Raw genomic sequence first — 18,472 nt, 5'->3', positions numbered from 1 at the left:
AAAAAAAATTCAGGAGCTATCCATTACCATTTACCACCAAATGAAAGACCAATATGTCCTGAAAAAACAAGGTGTAATCCCCCTGGATGTACAAAGTAATTGTGATTATATGTACGGTTTTACTAACACATGTCAAAGTTGTAAAATTTTACTTAGGCTTTAAGATTTGTTTTACGTCGAGACACAAAGGTTGGCCGCACAAGCGACAGTGTAGCAGATCAAATCCTTTATTGAAATTCTTTACAAACAATGTAGTAAGACCATCACAGCTCCAAGACTGGACAGAGAAACAGTAGAAACATTTCACACGAACATGTGCTTAGTTATTACAGTAATGATGCGTCTACTGTTTCTCTGTCCAGTCTTGGAGCTGTGATGTTCTTATTACATTGTAAAGGATTTCAATAAAGGATTTCATCTGCTACACTGTCACTTGTGCAGCCAACCTTTGTGTCTTGGCGTTGTGCCTGTGATCGCGGATCGAGCCAGCACCAACATGTATGTGGAGGTGCTATACATCTCCGGCACTCACCTGGAGCGGTTCACTTGTTTTCCAAGATTTGTTTTACCCTTAGGCATGAAGGGGTTAATATTACATTAATTAAAACATTTTACTATCCAGGAATGGCTTACCTGTTTACTCGGAGTAGCAGGAATGGAAGAACTAATTCATATTGCTTGAGGCTCATGTTCTAAATTCTCGTGTATGTGGGCCTGCTGGATCCACTTCCAACTGAGTGATGAATATACTTGTTTAATGGGATCCTCTTCTTGATGCTAAGATCAAACTGATACTTACCGTATATACTCGAGTATAAGCCGAGTTTTTCAGCACATTTTTTGTGCTGAAAAACGGCCCCCTCGGCTTATACTCGAGTCAACGTCTGCAGATCCCCCCCCCCCTTCCAACAGAAGGGAAACTACGGTAAGTACAGGGGTGGGCAGGGGGCTGCTGTCTCTTACCTGGCTCCGGTCCCACGACGATCCGGTCCAGGAAGCGCGGCTGCTCCTTCATTTGGTTCGCCCACTGGATGTTCGCGCGCCTGCTCGGCTCCGCCTTCTCGCCGGTGAGGAGGCGGAGCTGAGCGGCCCCGCGAAAATTGAGTGAAGGAGATGCAGGTAAGTGTGCCGTGCTTAGGTGCTGCTGCAACCACATATGCTGGCTGCAGCAGCACCATACTGGAACAGGGGTCAGCAAGTGTCAGTGGGAGGAATAGTGCCCCATCATTGGTGTCACTGATACCAATGATGGGGCATTATTCCTCCCACTGACACCAACGATGGGGCACTTTTCCTCCCCCCACTGACACCAACGATTGGGCACTATTCCTCCCTTCCCCACTGACACCAATGATGGGGCACTATTCCAACCCCCACTGACACCAATCATGGAGCACTATTCCACCCCCCACTGACACCAATCATGGGATACTATTCCTCCCCCCAACTGACACCAACGATGGGGCACTTTTCCTCCCCCCCACTGACACCAACGATGGGGCACTATTCCTCCACCCCCCCACTGACACCAATGATGGGATACTATTCCTCCCACTGACACCAATGTTGGGACACTATTCCTCCCACTGACACCAATGATGGGACACTATTCCTCCCACTGACACCAATGATGGGGCACTATTCCTCCCACTGATACCAATGATGGGGCACTATTCCTCCCACTGATACCAATGATGGGGCACTATTCCTCCCACTGATACCAATGATGGGGCACTATTCCTCCCACTGCCACCAGTGATGGGGCACTATTCCTCCCACTGACACCAATGATGAGGCACGATTCTTCCCACTGGTGTTCCCACCCTCGACTTATACTCGAGTCAATAGTTTTTCCCAGTTTTTTGTGGTAAAATTAGGTACCTCGGCTTATATTCGGGTCGGCTTATACTCGAGTATATACGGTACATGGCAGACAGGAGCAGTTATGCCCACAAAGGACCTTGCCCCTCTTTGATTACTTTATTAGGTTAGGCTCAGGGGGCATATGCTGGGGAGGTACTACGACATGTTCCTTCGCTCCCCTACTCTAATTTTTTTTTTGATCTGTTGATGGAGCTCTCCTCCCACAAAGCTCTTCCCTCCCTTCCCGTCCCACCTCTCCCCCCCCCCCTCCATTGCCCCCTTCCTGTTTTTTTTTTCTTTTCTCCTTGCCCCTTCCTACTCTTAGTTCCATGACCTATTTCTCCCTCTTCCTGTGCACAGCAGAAATTTTTGTTTTGTTTTGATTCATTTGCACTTGTTCGTGTTCATTAAAGTGATTGAACTGATTTTCGGTGTTATTTTCATATCTTCTGTATTCACTTCATATATTCGTTGGTCCAGGTGGATTAAAAAAATTTTGCAATTTGGAACAGAATTTGGATCCATTCTTTATCTGAATCCGAATTTGAAAATTATATTAATTTCCCCATTGGCCCGAACTACTATATTCTCATGTGATGTCATCTGAATGAAATGAATACACTCGTTAATTTCATTATAACTTTTTTTTATTCAGTGACATTTGTTACTATGTCCATTTTGAAATTTGTATACATCCAAATGTCAAAAAATTAAATTCCCGTTTAAAAAACAAATCGAAAAGAAATGAAATGTCTAGTTCCTACTCTCATTCTCATCGCTTCTCACATTACCTCTAAGCTTGGTAATACCCCTTTCTTTGTGAAAACATATATCCCTCCCATGGTAGGCCCCTCCCTAGTGACTGTTATTGGTTTTCTCTCTTTGTTACTCCCCGGCTGCTTCCCTTCAGGGTTTTTCAGTACTTACCTCGGCTTCCGGGAGTGGAGCTCTTGACACTCCGGAAAATTAGGATGATATGTCTATATAATGATTGTATATATTTATTTATATATATTTTTTAATGTGATATGCATTTATTTCTTATAGTTTCCCTACACATTTCCCCTTTTTCTCACTTTTTACAATTGTGGAGAGTTCTGTGATATGTCTTATTAATAATTCTTTGTATTAGACCATTTGGGCATTCATGCCTTTGTGGACAAATTTCCGATGTCTGTTTTTTGCACCACATTTTTCCAATAAAGTTTTTGTTGAACTAATTAAAAATGCTGGATGCCAGGTTGCCATGTTAATTACATGGCTTTATTACTGTGCTGTTGACTTGGAACACTTATGTTTTCATTCTGATTTCCCTGGCTGCATGCTTGAATGTATTCAAAGCCAGATATGGCCTATAATTAGATATTTAAAAAGGCAGTCAGCAGCGAAACTGCAGCAATGAGGATTACTATACCATTCAGCCAAGTCTATTTATCTATCGGCGATAAGCTGATGTGTATTATCAGAAATGCAATCTGCATGAGTTTCCTTTGTCAACATGCATTTTTTAAGGTCCACAAAAATTGATGGTAATGCACTATATGATAACACACTATCAGAAAAACAGAACAAAATATTCAATGTCTGCCATGATAAACATGCAGAAAACATATAAAATATGTACATTTATATGTTTTGCAGATCTGTCTAGCTACATTCAGGATCTGTTCTATGATTCAGTAAACAAACTTAGTCAACTTGGAAAAGGTAATATTTTCTTGTGCCTTAATACACTGTAGTTTATCATTACCATTTCCCAAATATGAAATCACATTGTTATAGCTCTCGTTCCTAATTTTCTTATTTTAAATCGGAAGACTCCAGCTTTTTGTCAGCCACCCCCTAAAAAAAGCAAAACTTAAAAAGCATCTGTGGAAAATAAAGTTAAACTTCTGAATGCTATAAAATTGGGTAGATTTTGATTGGTTTTATATTTACTGATAGTATAAATTGTAGTAAGGCTTCAGTGAGGCTGGTTCTGATTACCTCCAAAGAGTTTGTTGTGATCAAATGTTTGGGCATTTTATGGACTCATAAGGAAAAAGTCATATCTGGGCTATGCAAATATTTTAATATTCAGTTGTTAACAATGATAGCTATATAAGCATACCGGTACTTATGAATACTTTTTGTTTGCCTCCCTATAAGATTAATTTACTAGGCCCCCCTCCTGAAATTTGACATTCTGCCTTCAATTTCCTGAGTGTGCAGAGAAGTATTACATATCAGAGCTCTGTGGTTTGGAGGATCACCAAACACCATTGTGAGCTTTGGCATTTTATATTGTTATTCAGAATTAAAACTTGGTTTTATCAGTAAAGTATCACACAGTTCATGCAGCAGGGCATGCCAAATCTCAGGTGCCTCTCCTCTCTAGAGTTTTCCTCAGACAAAGAAGTAGGGGAAATTATTTTTACACCCCAATACTGAATAGTAAAAAAATGCTTGAAAATCCAACATGCAAGTGTGACATATTTTGTATCTGTATTTGTACATATGTACATATTCGCTATGGAGGTTAATTACTAAAGCTGAAGAGTGCAAAATCTGGTGCAACATTGCATAGAAACCAATCAGCTTCCAGGTTTTATTGTCAAAGCTTAATTGAACAAGCTGAAGTTAGAAGCTGATTGACTACCATGCACAGTTGCACCTAGATCTGAGTGCACCAATTTTAGTAAATCAACCCCCATGTATCTGTACATGCCCTGATGTATATGAACTACACACATTTTTATTTTATTTTACCCTAGTATTAGTAGTCTTTTTAGTATTTCTAGATAACATCAACATCTCTTTTTATTTAGATATTCTTGAGTATTCCCAGAATCTTTTCTCCTCTGGAGTAGACAGACTGTCTGAGTTCAAAGACGGTAAAGATGCCCTGACATGTCTGTCTGCACATAGAGTAGCTTAATATTAAATGTACTGTAATTATAATGTACTGAAAATGTAAGTGTGCTTATTTATTTTTTTCAGGTACTGTTAACTACTCCCAGAGACTTATCTATGATGGACTCAATGGACTTACTGAGTTCAAAGAAGGTAAAGATACTAGAAAGTAGCATAGTTATATAGCTTTTAAATTTTTTTCTACTCTCTAAAAAATACATAATTAATACAAAGCCACCAATTTATCTGTGCTTTCAGGTACTTTAAACTACTCCCAGAGTCTTTTCTATGATGGACTTAGTAAGCTCTCTGAGCTCAGAGAAGGTAAGGGTATCATTCTGTGCAAGTATATTCAAATAAAGTGCTACATTCAATAGCAAATAAATATATAAGAAAACATTTTAAAATCAATAAATATAAAAAAAAATATTCTTTGACAGTAAACACACTTGACTTTCTCATTCTAGGTACTTTTAATTACTCACAGACTCTCCTCTATGATGGACTCAGTAGTCTTTCTGAGTTTAAAGAAGGTAAAATATTCTGCACTTTAAATAATTACCATTTTCTTCTTTTTTGTATACCATGAATACAATTGCATCTCTTCTTTTAGGCACTGTTAACTATTCCCAGAGTCTGTTATATGATGGACTCAATAGGCTTTCTGAGTTTAAAGAAGGTAAAAACAACTAAATTGCTAGGCTGTAATAATATAGAATAGTTTGGTTTTTTTCGGTTAATTGCAAGCAAACAAGAACATATATAATACACCAAAATATGCATGAAATGAAACTGTGTATCTTCTTCTAGGAACTTTTAACTATTCCCAGAGTCTGATCTATGATGGACTCAACAAAGTTTCTGAGTTTAAAGAAGGTAAAAATATTTTGCATAGCTAGTCTTTCTGCAAATGTATAATCACCTTTTTGAAGTTGTAGACATCAGGCATAATTAATTATCACAGTGGAAGACGTCTAATTATCTATGTTATATATACAATTGTTTTTCTCCTTTTAGGAACTTTAAACTACTCACAGAGTCTGTTCTATGGTGGACTCGATAGACTTTCTGAATTGAAAGAAGGTAAGAAACATTTACATGACAGCACATCTTTACCTGTTGCTTAACCTGACCCATAGTTCTTTCTTGTCAAAATGATAATATGAATATACACAACACTTATGCCTCTCTTTGTAAATGATTCTCTTTATACATAATGATTGTTTTGATTAACATAACTTAGCACACAACTTTGCCAGCAGCTGTTCTTAAATGTTTCAGGTCTTCTAGAATACTTACAAAACCTTTTCTTTGATGGACTTAATGGGCTTAAGAAGTCTGGAGAAGGTAAGGCTACTGTATATTTAATACATTTTCTAGTCTATCTACTTTACCTTTTATAATCTTCAGTTGCAACTTTTCTTATCTTCAAAATTGGCTAACAGGTATACCACACCACTAAAGCATCTTTATTCTTTTAGGTCTCCTTGAATACCTGCAGAGTCTCTTCTTTGATGGCATTAATGGACTTAAGCAGTCAAGTGAAGGTAAAGGTATTTTTTCAATATAAGTGTTTAAATTTAGGCATAACTGTATTCTATAAATAATAAAGTACCTAATTAGCCTGATAAATTGTGAATCAAAGTGTCTGATGTCAAGCAGGGTATATCTATTCTCACGGGTTCTTGTTCTGCCTGTACCTGGATAAAGAATCTTTAGAAAAATTCATTCATCTGACAAAAGTACTTTGAGTTCCCATTTATAGTCAAGCCAAGTTGAAGTATTTTTTCTTATCAATCTTATTTATCTGATTTTTTCCTTTAATTATACATATCCAAACAGACATTCAAACCCTTTCCCATTCTATCTAAAATGGAAAAAAATGTTTCAGCTGCAGTTAGGCTTTATTAACATCACACTACTCAGCACCTCATTACAGTCAAGTGTAAGTGCAATTGTTTTTGTGGAGAAAAGGTTTCCAGTTTTTGCAACTCTAATTGGAGATCACAGCGTTACAATCTGGATCTAGAAGACATTGCCTTTTGACCTGTTGGTAGGACATATCTGGTGCTTTCTGGCTGAAAAAGAAGAAAGGAGCTATATACTTTGGTTGCTAGAGCCAGCCTGTGCTGTTCTACTGAAATTCTGCAATGGTCTTCTCAAAGCAACATGCCACCATGTGTGGCATTCCAGTGTGTGAGATATTTTAAAATAAATGCACCTGGCATAGCAAACAGGGAAGGGACCTTCACTGGCACAGGGCAGCATTTAGAACCACATGAAGCATGACGCTATACACCCCAGCCAAGCATGAAATCATGGACATCACATATGGGAGCTCCAAAAGAATATCAGCTGTGATGTGCCCTTATAGCCAGTGCATTCACTTCACGGACCTCTTGCAATTAGTGTTACAACCAGTTCTATCACCAAGCATGCTTATAAAAGACTGCATCTACTGCCTGCATGCTGGGACACATTTGAGCCTCCAGCAGCTGTGATTGAACCATACAACAGTGCAAAATCGAGAGGGGATCAATCACCAGCCTGGAATTTGGGGGGGGGGATATCCACTGATAAGGATAGGGAGAAATTACTGCTACATGTATGCTACATATGTTCCAGGGGTCCTGAGGGAAACAGACTTTAAGTTCACTATAGTCTAAGAGGAGGAGGACACAGTGGAGACAGTGGAGGAAGGGTCACTAAAAACATTCTGGGAAGACTGGGAGGATGTAGAAGATGTTTATAGTAGATGGCTCTACTGATCTGATGTCTGCCTCTGAACTTATAGAGACACTATCAGCTCTATCAACATTAGCCCCAGCTGCTTCCAAGTAGAGAGGTACACCCAAAAGAATCAGAGGAAATGTCCAGTGACAACCAGAGTAACTCTCCTCCACAGACTGCTGTTTGCAGCGAGTCTCAGAAAAAGGATGCAATAAAGTGGTTCTAAAGGCTAGACATTTTTTCCTTATTGCATTCTCTGCACTAGGGTAAAACAGATCCTAGTATGTCTATGTAGGAGTGCCAAAGGCCTGTAGATCAAACACCTGTATATAGTTTCAAGTACTACAACTGCTTAGTAACCTAGGGCTATGGAGCTATAATATTTTTTCAAAAATTCTATAACACACACTGAGTATATAATTTGCTTCGAAAGATAAAGTGTCATTTGTAAATCATTGATACACAACTCTGGGGCACTGGCAATACATGTGCACACCTTAGGGGTACCTAAAATAAGATGCTATATATTTGGTAAGCATTGATTGTTAAAGGAATTTTGTACTGAAAAAAGTATGGGGCTTGAATTTACGACTTATGACAAAACTAGTTGCCTAGCTGTCTTTGGCATCATGCTTTCTAAATAAGGGACCAGGATCAAGTATGCACAAAAATGCAAAGCCAACATGAAGCTATAACGCTTGATATCCATACATTTTCTAGATAAATGACTAAGCATTCAAGCCTTTGGATCATCATGGGAGCTTATCAATTGGCATACTCAAAGATCTGCAATGGCAGCTTCCATTTTTTCATTACAGGTTTCTTTTCTTTTTTGTTAATTTTTTTGTCCAGAAATAGTTTTTTGTAACCTTGATTTATGATATGGTTGTTGAAAATGGATCTGATTTAAACAAAAATAGCAAGAAGGAAGAGATCATCTTTTAATCTTTCACCCCACCCTACATTCCTCATACTGAAGCTCCCCCAACACTCCGCACCTTTGACCTTACTACCATCGAGGAAGTCTCCAAGATCCTCTCTGATGCCCGCCTCACCACCTGCCCCCTCAACCCTATCCCCTCACAACTCCTACGACCTCCCTCCCCCTCCATCCTACGCTCCCTCATCCACATCTTCAATCTCTCCCTCTCCTCAGGCACTTTCCCCTCCCCTCTGAAACATGCACACATCACCCCCATACTTAAAAAGCCCTCCCTGGACCCCAATGACCCGAAAAACCTCAGACCCATCTCCCTGCTCCCATTTACATCTAAACTCCTCGAGCGCCTCGTCTACACCTGCCTATGCTCTCACCTCAACGACAACCACCTCCTCGATCCCCTACAGTCTGGCTTCCGTCCCCTACACTCCACCAAAACCCCCTTACACAAACTCTCCAACGACCTTCTAACCACCAAAGCTAATGGCCACTATTCAGTGCTCCTACTCCATGACCTCTCTGCGGCCTTCGACCACCCCCTCCTCCTCAAAAAACTACACTCCCTCGGCCTCAGAGATTCTGCTCTCTCCTGGCTCTCATCCTACCTGTCACAACGCTCCTTCAGCGTTACCTATAATGCTACCACCTCCCCCTCACTCCCCCTCTCTGTTGGGGTCCCTCAAGGCTCTGTCCTTGGGCCCCTTCTCTTCTTCATCTACACCTCCTCCCTTGGCCAACTCATACACTCTCATGGCTTCAACTACCACCTCTATGCTGCCGACACACAAATCTATTTCTCAACCCCCCACCTCACCCCCTCGGTCTCTGCCCGAATCACACACCTACTGAGCGACATATCAGATTGGATGTCGCTCCACTTCCTTAAACTGAACCTCTCCAAAACCGAGTTTCTTGTCTTCCCACCAGCCCGCACACCACCCCCCATTGACATCTCCATCACATCCAACAATGCCAATATCAAACCCGCCCTTCAGGCCAGAGTACTTGGTGTCATTCTGGACTCCAACCTATCCTTCCAGCCCCAAGTCCAATCTTTAACTAACTCGTGCAGACTCCACCTCCGCAACATCGCCAAAATATGCACGTTCCAAACCCCAGAAACCACTAAACAGCTCATCCACTCCCTCATCATATCACGACTCGACTACTGCAACTCCCTCCTCACTGGCCTGCCTCGCCGCTGGCTATCCCCGCTTCAATCGATCCTGAATACGGCTGCCAGACTCATTCACCTTTCCAACCGCTCCGTTTCCACCACCCCCCTCTGCCAATCCCTCCACTGGCTTCCGATTGTGCAACAGATCAAATTCAAAATCCTAACACTGATGTACAAAGCCATCCACCACACTGCCCCGAACTACATCACTGACCTAATATCCAAGTACTGCCCAGCACGCACACTCCGCTCCTCACAAGACCTCCTTCTCTCTAGTTCCCTGGTCTCCTCCTCCCATGCCCGCCTCCAGGACTTCTCCAGGGTGTCACCCATGCTCTGGAACTCCCTGCCCCAACCCATCAGATTATCACCTATTCTCCTCTCCTTTAGGCGCACCCTGAAAACCCATCTCTTCAGGGAAGCCTACCCCACCCCCTGCTAACTTGACCGACCTCCTCCACTCTTCCTACCACTCCATCCCCCACAGCTATCTCCTCCTGTGCCACCATCCCCTCCCTCCTAGATTGTAAGCTTGAAAGAGCAGGGCCCTCAATCCCCTCATGTTTTGCTTTGTATTGGTGTTGTTCTGTCACATGCTCTGTCCCCCTTTGTAATGTACAGCGCTGAGCGAACTATTGGCGCTTTATAAATACTGTATTATAATAATAATAATCTATTTCCTGCAGTTTGCATGTACTATTCTGCAAACAATTTTTCTGTAAAGAGAAAATTTCCTGATTTTATAATGTTTAAATGCTTAACAACTGTCTTGTTTTCCAGATCTTCTCAGCTACTTCCAAAGCCTTATCTATGATGGACTTAGCTATGGACTTCCTTTTTTCACCTCGGCCTACAGTCAGGAGCAATACTCCAGTCATTCCGAGGCTGATGAGATGAAGACTGGAGCAGTGGAAAACTAGAAGACATACCAGATATTTATTCCTAGAATTTATTCTTGGAACCTTTTATAAAGGACTGTAGTCTTTACAGGCTGTGTCCTAGTAACAGGTCACTAGGCAGAGAAAGACTTTTACAGTTCTAAGTGTCATGAGAATAAGAAAGGAGAATGACATATAGGAATGTGTCATGACAAGGGCACATGGTCCTTCATTATGTAACAATGAAAGATAGCCTAGGTATGAACAACTGACTTCAAACTGCAAAACAAATCATGTTTATGTCTTGTTGAATTTACTGCTTTGTCACCAATTAGCACAAAGAAAACCCTAATGCTGACATTCAATATGTTTGTTACATTCATATTAACAAGGTATTGTGATAATAGCAGTGACAGGCAATTAATTTTTACTTTTCTAGGCAAACGACATTATGGATTTTCTTGAAATGCACTCTTGTTTATCTTAATAACTGCACCGCTGCAGTTTCAAGTTTACAGAGTAGTAAAATGTGGCAGTTTGCATTGACTGAATGGTGCTAAGCTGTTGAACAGTTAATAGCCCATTAATATATGACATCAGCTACTCATAACTTTAAATGATACCTCTGGGCACATGTCTTAAAGGCCCCTCTTGAAGTTTTTATACTGTCTATACCAAGCAAAATATTATATGATATTAAACAATGTAAAATTTTCAAGGGATACACTGACAATAATGTGTTCATCGATACCTGAACAGTGGATAGGAGCTTAAAAAATGATTGTACAGGAAAAAATAGACAACCTAGTGCAGAAATATAATGATGCACCATCATATTATTTCCTGTTTATACAAGTTTACTCCAGTTGGACTATTACATTTTATTTTGCTGCTAGGGTGTATGAAAAGACAAGCACTACCTGTAATAATTTTATAGGTGCATACGAATGTAACACACCTTATTCAGTGTCCTCAAACAATGGCTTGGTAAAATAGACTGATGAAAAAGATTTATTTACAAGAGGCTGGCATCATGCTGCTGAAGATGTTCAATGACTTTGATTATATTTTGCCTTGACTAGGCTAATTTGAATATTTCGGTTGTGGATTTTTGCATTTGCTTTAGTAGATTCAGTAAGTTATAGTTAACAAGCTATGTGTACATAAAAAATGACAAAATGCTTTTTTGTAAAGGTTAGCTTAAATATAGTATGATGTTTGAATTGTAATTGAAGATTTTATTTGTGATGGTGGTGGTGATGTACAAAGATGACTTTGTATGAATGGTGCTCACTGTACAGAGACTAGATGGGCACAGGGATTCTCTGAGCAAATCTTAAGAGTCACTTACCACCTTGTTTGCCCATTGTGTTATATGTGTGTGTAGCTGAGGATTGTGTTGCTGTGAATGTAAACAAAAAATGCTGCTTTGTTGGTGCCTTTTGTTGGATGTTTAATGCCTCAAGCATAATGACTTTTACTACAAGAGACTTTCCCACATCCTACAACATGACATTGCTTTTCAATGCTAAAATAATTTGTAGTACATAGTAAACAGTCACACTAAACATAACCCTGTTTATCCATCAAAAGCAAAGGTACAAGAAAACAAAAGTAGACAAGAAAAGGCAGACATTGCCATACTATGCATTACATTGGAAGGTCTCATTGATGATTTCAAGACTTGATGACTTCTATGAACATAATGTCTCTAGTGATTAAATGCAGTCAGGAAATTATCATGCTCATTGGTGCATGCGTCTACAGCTCTGGCACTAGTATAAATATGTTGGTTGAGAGCTTTAGGGATGAGTAGAATAGCAGTGTCACCAGCTGGGCCACAGTGAGTGAAAGTGACTGAATATGCATTCATGTGAATTAATCTGTTTCCAGACAGCTGCTTTTATTCCTTCTCTTTGATTGCTTCCCAGCATAATAAAGTGGGTGCCCTCCAGAGTGTTTCCTCAATGCCATTGTGTAAGGCCTGCTCTCATCCCAATACAGTTAATATCCTAGCAGACTGTTTATGAATGTAAAACTAAATTTGCTTCCACCTTCCATCAACTATATGACAGGGAAAAGTGAAGATGCCTGCATATTGTTGTACAGTTCACTGACAACATGGCATGACAAATTGAAAGGATTTGCATAGCATATGACTGACTTTATTGTGTTAAGAATAAGAACAATTCTACCTGAATGGAATTGCTTGGTATAGGTGGCATGGGATATAATTTCCTCCTCCACCAATTCCTTAGTGCTTTGGGGACCCCAGCAGTGAGATTCCTCACTCCTTAATTTTGTTTTTTAGGACCAACTGGCTTAATGAGTTCTCCATACACTAATATGGAGAGGGTGCAGGACACAGAATGCTTTTACATTTTTACTGTAGTAGATTCTTCTAAAAAAAGAAAATAGTAAATTACCATAGGTAAGTGATAACAGTTGCTCACCTGAAAAGCCAAGCTTACTATTCCAGAGCTATGTTGGTGAGGACTCTCCCTGCTTGGATCCCACGATAAGTACTAAACAGATTCAAGCCCTGCCCTACTGCTTTGGGTAGTGTTACTTTTTAATCAAGAGCAATACTCAGCACACCACACATGTGAATGTATTCATGTTTTTATGTTAACATAATTTTTACATGAAATTGATGGATTGAAGAGTATGTGAAACTAGTACTTGTACATGCCATTTTTGATTGTACTTACTTGGAATGTGGTCTGTAGCTTTATCTGTTTTAGAAACACTTTACAGATGTAAATATGTTTGATACCATTTATTAACTGATGTATCACAAGTTGCAAACTTTAGTAAACTCTGTTTGCTAACTTAATGTTCACTTTTTGGGTCTGTATCAGGGTATATAAACATAACCAGTGAAAACATTGGTTTTCTGACTCAGGATGTAATTGTCATACAAGAATCCATATATAATCATTGCATTAAAATACTATAGCAGATAGTGCCCTTACGCATTACGTTCACAACCAGTTCACAATGTAAGCACAGTGTATGAAATCATACCTGGTTTAGTATTGAAGAGCTATGATTAAAAATTGAACAAGAATACATAATTTAAGGGCCAAATCGTGGGTCAATAGTACTGTATGTATAGGGTTCTCGGATGATCATATATAACACAGTATTTTCAGACCCAGAGCTTTTGAGAGCTCAGAATAATAACAGACCACCAGTATGGATCATAACATAAGGTTTACTGGTAATTGGTTTGGTTGCCCAGAAAAATGGCTTTCTGCCATTCAACATCTCTGCAAACGATTGAGTGCCACTGCTTTAACATAGTTTATCTCATTTTATACCATGAGAGTGGTATCTAACATTGTTGTGATATGGATTATTGTTGAGAAAGCATAAGTATGTCTATGAAAGATTTATAGAGATGGCACAAAGCTTAACACAGTGTGAAGAAAGTGACAAAATTTGACACTTCACTTTTACTGCTATGTGGTAAGCTGTCACTTTGCTGAGAGCTGAGTTGCTCATAAAAAACAGTGACAATAGAAACATTGGTGGAACTCCTGCATATATGAAAAATGCAATGTATTGAGATATGATTTGTGCTCATTAAGCCTGCTTATGAAGTCTGCATATAACCCTTTTATAGTCTTCCATCATTATCGTATTTATTGACATTTGCCACATTGACCTCTTGTCCTCTTCCAGAAAATGTATTTTTAATGGCATGGCTGCAAAGATTGCTGTACATTTTTCTCTGGTAAACTGATATGTCAAAAGAAATCTCTAGGACTTTCTCATTTAAAATCCATGCAAATTATGCTGGGAGTTACAGTGTATTTTCCATGAAGTATTATTCTTCTTCACCCTGACTGTCATTTCATTTGGAGATATTTTTGTGAGGCATGTTTACAAAGTGTAGTCTTAAAAGAAATTGCTGCTGTAATTTTAGATTAATAAACTATTTTATTTCTTGCCAAAGTAGTGTGCAACTGGGAAATGAAAATAAACTTAATCTGAGCACTAGAGAAAGCTTTGAAATTTTTTTTGAGTGTTGCCTTTTTTCCTTTAAATTACTGAGATATCTATCTATCTATCTATCTATCTATCTATCTATCTATCTATCTATCTATCTATCTCTATCATTTTTTCTACACAAGTGAAATGTATATACAGTATGTATATTAAATCCACTTAAATTATCGAGAAATCACTGATTTCTTCCATATATGGGAGGGATAATGCAGGGGACGAAACTGACAACAAAGGAGGGGATTTCCCACATATAAAGGAAGCAAACTGCAAGAAAAAAAAACAATTACCTGTAGATTACCAAAAATATACACAACTTATTCCCTGGTAATATTGTGACCAGTGAGACATGCATCCCAGTACATACACTCACTTCTCTGGTATTCCACCTGAAAGATCCGTACCCCATTACACATTTCTTACTTCCCAGTATTCATGCCACCAGAAAGATCTATACCCAAGTACACAAACCTCACTTTCCAGTGTCCTCTCATTAGTGGGGTCTTCATTCTAGTGCAAACACCTCACTCTCCAGTATCTTTGCTACTAGTGAGATCTGCAACCCAGTACACATATCTCACTGTCCAGTATCCATACCACCAGAGAGATCTGCACCCCTCCACACTATCCAAGCTGCTTGTGATATCTGCACCCCAGTACATACAGCTCACTTTCCGGTATCTATGCCGCTTAAAATATCTTCACCCCAGTAAACACATAACTTGCTAGTATTTCTGAGAGATTTTCAACCCAGAAAGCATATCTCATTCCTCACTATCCATGTCACCTGTCACTGCACATCACTTTACATAACTCATAATCAAAATGTATAATTGCAGCAAGATGTAAACAACATTGTAACACAATTTATATTAGACCCAAAGAGGAGGAACTACAAAGGGCACACATCATAGAGATAAAAGCTTTTAATAGATGGTGAGCAAATATTGTCTCCTAAGTTTAAATGTTTGCAAGAAATCTAAAGCAGAGCCAGATAATAGCTTACATAGTTAATCTGGTTGAAAAAGACACACATCCATCCAGTTCAACCAAAAGATAAAAAAAGACACACACGGAAATAGAAAACCTCAATTTGCACTATCATATACTCACATAGACACAAAGAAAGAGCAGCATGTTCCCAATAGTAAGACTGCTGCAAGCAACCAGGAGCCTTTTTGACATTGTTTCCAATTCTTTTTCAGAAGGTTGCTACTGTGGATGTAGCCTGTAGGTCAGATTCCACAAGATTGAGCTCTTTTGTTACATGGTCCTGAAGGGCACAATTGTTCCTTTTAAGGCACAAAGCCACCAATACAATGACCACAATTAACCTCCTTGTGAACTTACCATAAGGTAGCAGCATATGGGACCCAGGTGGAATTCTCCACAAAATACTGCTATAGGGTTTTTTCCTAATTGGGTCCCAGTGACCCCATATTTCAACAAAAACGAAATTGCTAATGGCATAAGAATGTACTGTTGGGGGTCTAAATGTAGGTCAGCAGTGACAGGGGCACAATTAGTCCTGCTTATTGTATAATTATTGGAGTCTACAGTGTTTCTCAATATCAAGATATTGAGAAAAATGATACCAATTCTTGCATGTGTCTGCTGTGAATAAAATGTGTATTGGACACCTGAGGGATTTTAATTCCTCCAAATATCAAAAATTACATTTCTGAATAAGTTCACAAATTGGTGCGATTGGCACATTATAGTGAGGAGGTAATGTTTAGGCACATCTAAGGGAGGATGACCCCTGTAAGGCAAAAATGGTAGATTAAAATCATCTATGAGTATCAGTTAGAAATGCTCAGTCAAAAATGGAGAAAAAGCTGCCAAAGAAAACTGATTTTAAGAATATTACAAATATATATATTGCAGGGGGTTACTTTAGAGGCCACCAAGTATTAGAAACTGACCTTCTGGGTCATTTATAACATCAGATAGCCGACAGCCAATTTCCAAGTGAGTGATGGAGCAATGTAGGAGACAGGGTATCGCCTAGAGGCAAACTTAAAGTACCCTGTGAAGTCCAAGTGGGTCTCCTGTATGAAAACAATGTCCATTTTGTGTCTACTAAATTCCCACAGGGTCAGTCTATGGTTATAGTTCATGTTTAGCCCCTTGGCATGAAGGATCTATAATCTACGCATAGTGGTAACTTACAGATGTTCTCTAGAGATGAGCGAATCGAACATGACGAAGTGGAATTCGTTCCAAAGATTTGGAAAAATTCTATTCGCGACGAATCCGAAGATTAGCAAACTTCGGATGCACGAATCGAATTTTCCCAAAAATGGCGGCGACATGTGTGGCGACGGATAAAATGGACAGAGAAGATGGGGCGGGGATCTCTGGGAAGGCGCGCAGACAAGGCGCGCTGACCCATAATGCATTCATGACATGTGATCGCATTAGCCAATCAGCAGCCAGCCAGCACTGTGTAATGGTGGAGCTATAAATCGCGGCCATCTTAGAATTCTCCATTAGCCTCCGGTCATTCAAGAGAGACAGACCTGTGTGTATTAAGGGACAGAGTTAGGGCCACAGAGACTTTAGGGCCACAGAATCGTTACTCAGGGACACAGAATTGTTACTCAGGGACACAGAATCGTTACTCAGGGACACAGAATCGTTACTTAGGGCCACAGCTATCAAAGAATCGAAAATTTAAAGTGACATACACCCTTTTTTTTTTTGGTGGCTGTCGTGCACAGTTGGTGCTGCAGTTTGCCGATTGTGCAAAATAAACTGACTTCACAACCACTATTGTACGTTCAAAGAGTTAAATCCATTTACACGCCGGCTGGCGGTAATATTTTTTGGGTGATTAGTGCATTCCAGTGACATAAACGTACAGTTTCCAGCCAACGGCAAGCTGCAATTGACCGATTGTGCTAAATAAACTGACTTTCTGCTTCACAACCACTATTGTACGTTCAAAGAGTTAAATCCATATACACGCCGGGTGGCGGTAATATTTTTTGGGTGATTAGTGCATTCCAGTGACATAAACGTACAGTTTCCAGCCAACGGCAAGCTGCAATTGACCGATTGTGCTAAATAAACTGACTTTCTGCTTCACAACCACTATTGTACGTTCAAAAGTTAGATCCATTTACACGCCGGGTGGCGGTAATATTTTTTGGGTGATTAGTGCATTCCAGTGACATAAACGTACAGTTTCCAGCCAACGGCAAGCTGCAATTGACCGATTGTGCTAAATAAACTGACTTTCTGCTTCACAACCACTATTGTACGTTCAAAGAGTTAAATCCATTTACACGCCGGCTGGCGGTAATATTTTTTGGGTGATTAGTGCATTCCAGTGACATAAACGTACAGTTTCCAGCCAACGGCAAGCTGCAATTGACCGATTGTGCTAAATAAACTGACTTTCTGCTTCACAACCACTATTGTACGTTCAAAGAGTTAAATCCATTTACACGCCGGCTGGCGGTAATATTTTTTGGGTGATTAGTGCATTCCAGTGACAGAAACGTACAGTTTCCAGCCAATGGCAAGCTGCAATTGACCGATTGTGTACAATAAACTGACTTTCTGATTCACAACCACTATTGTACGTTCAAAGAGTTAAATCCATTTACACGCCGGCTGGCGGTAATATTTTTTGGGTGATTAGTGCATTCCAGTGACCTAAACGTACAGTTTACAGCCAACGGCAAGCTGCAATTGACCGATTGTGTACAATAAACTGACTTTCTGCTTCACAACCACTATTGTACGTTCAAAGAGTTAAATCCATATACATGCCGGGTGGCGGTAATATTTTTTGGGTGATTAGTGCATTCCAGTGACATAAACGTACAGTTTACAGCCAACGGCAAGCTGCAATTGACCGATTGTGCTAAATAAACGGACTTTCTGCTTCACAACCACTATTGTACGTTCAAAGAGTTAAATCCGGTTTTATTTTTGGGGTGCTTATTGAATTAAAGAGTATGTCAGACAACA

At 39.7% G+C, this 18,472-nt stretch overlaps 1 protein-coding gene across 50 annotated transcripts in view; it reads left to right on the top strand.

Annotated features, from left to right (window-relative positions):
* The window catches only part of TRDN (triadin), a 974,263-nt gene extending 959,772 nt beyond the window's left edge, over positions 1 to 14,491 (top strand). For 48 of the 50 annotated variants that reach the window (XM_089686429.1, XM_089686384.1, XM_089686382.1 and 45 more), the window contains 11 exons: positions 3,505 to 3,570; positions 4,671 to 4,736; positions 4,843 to 4,908; positions 5,014 to 5,079; positions 5,223 to 5,288; positions 5,369 to 5,434; positions 5,566 to 5,631; positions 5,773 to 5,838; positions 6,037 to 6,102; positions 6,237 to 6,302; positions 10,383 to 14,491. In XM_089686429.1, the coding sequence (XP_089542555.1) occupies positions 3,505 to 3,570; positions 4,671 to 4,736; positions 4,843 to 4,908; positions 5,014 to 5,079; positions 5,223 to 5,288; positions 5,369 to 5,434; positions 5,566 to 5,631; positions 5,773 to 5,838; positions 6,037 to 6,102; positions 6,237 to 6,302; positions 10,383 to 10,522 (800 nt within the window). In that variant the 3' untranslated portion in view covers positions 10,523 to 14,491. The remainder of the gene's footprint in view (positions 1 to 3,504; positions 3,571 to 4,670; positions 4,737 to 4,842; positions 4,909 to 5,013; positions 5,080 to 5,222; positions 5,289 to 5,368; positions 5,435 to 5,565; positions 5,632 to 5,772; positions 5,839 to 6,036; positions 6,103 to 6,236; positions 6,303 to 10,382) is intronic. The other 2 variants (XM_089686432.1, XM_089686431.1) reach the window with 2 other exon arrangements.
* The last annotated feature ends 3,981 nt before the right edge of the window (positions 14,492 to 18,472 follow it).

The sequence above is a fragment of the Staurois parvus genome, unplaced genomic scaffold (assembly GCF_062004578.1).
Source record: "Staurois parvus isolate SC_StPar_1 unplaced genomic scaffold, SC_StPar_1.0 ptg000397l, whole genome shotgun sequence".
In the NCBI taxonomy this organism is placed as follows: domain Eukaryota; kingdom Metazoa; phylum Chordata; class Amphibia; order Anura; family Ranidae; genus Staurois; species Staurois parvus.
The sequence above is the reverse complement of the archived record's forward strand: the minus strand, read 5'-3'. Positions and strand labels throughout refer to the sequence as shown.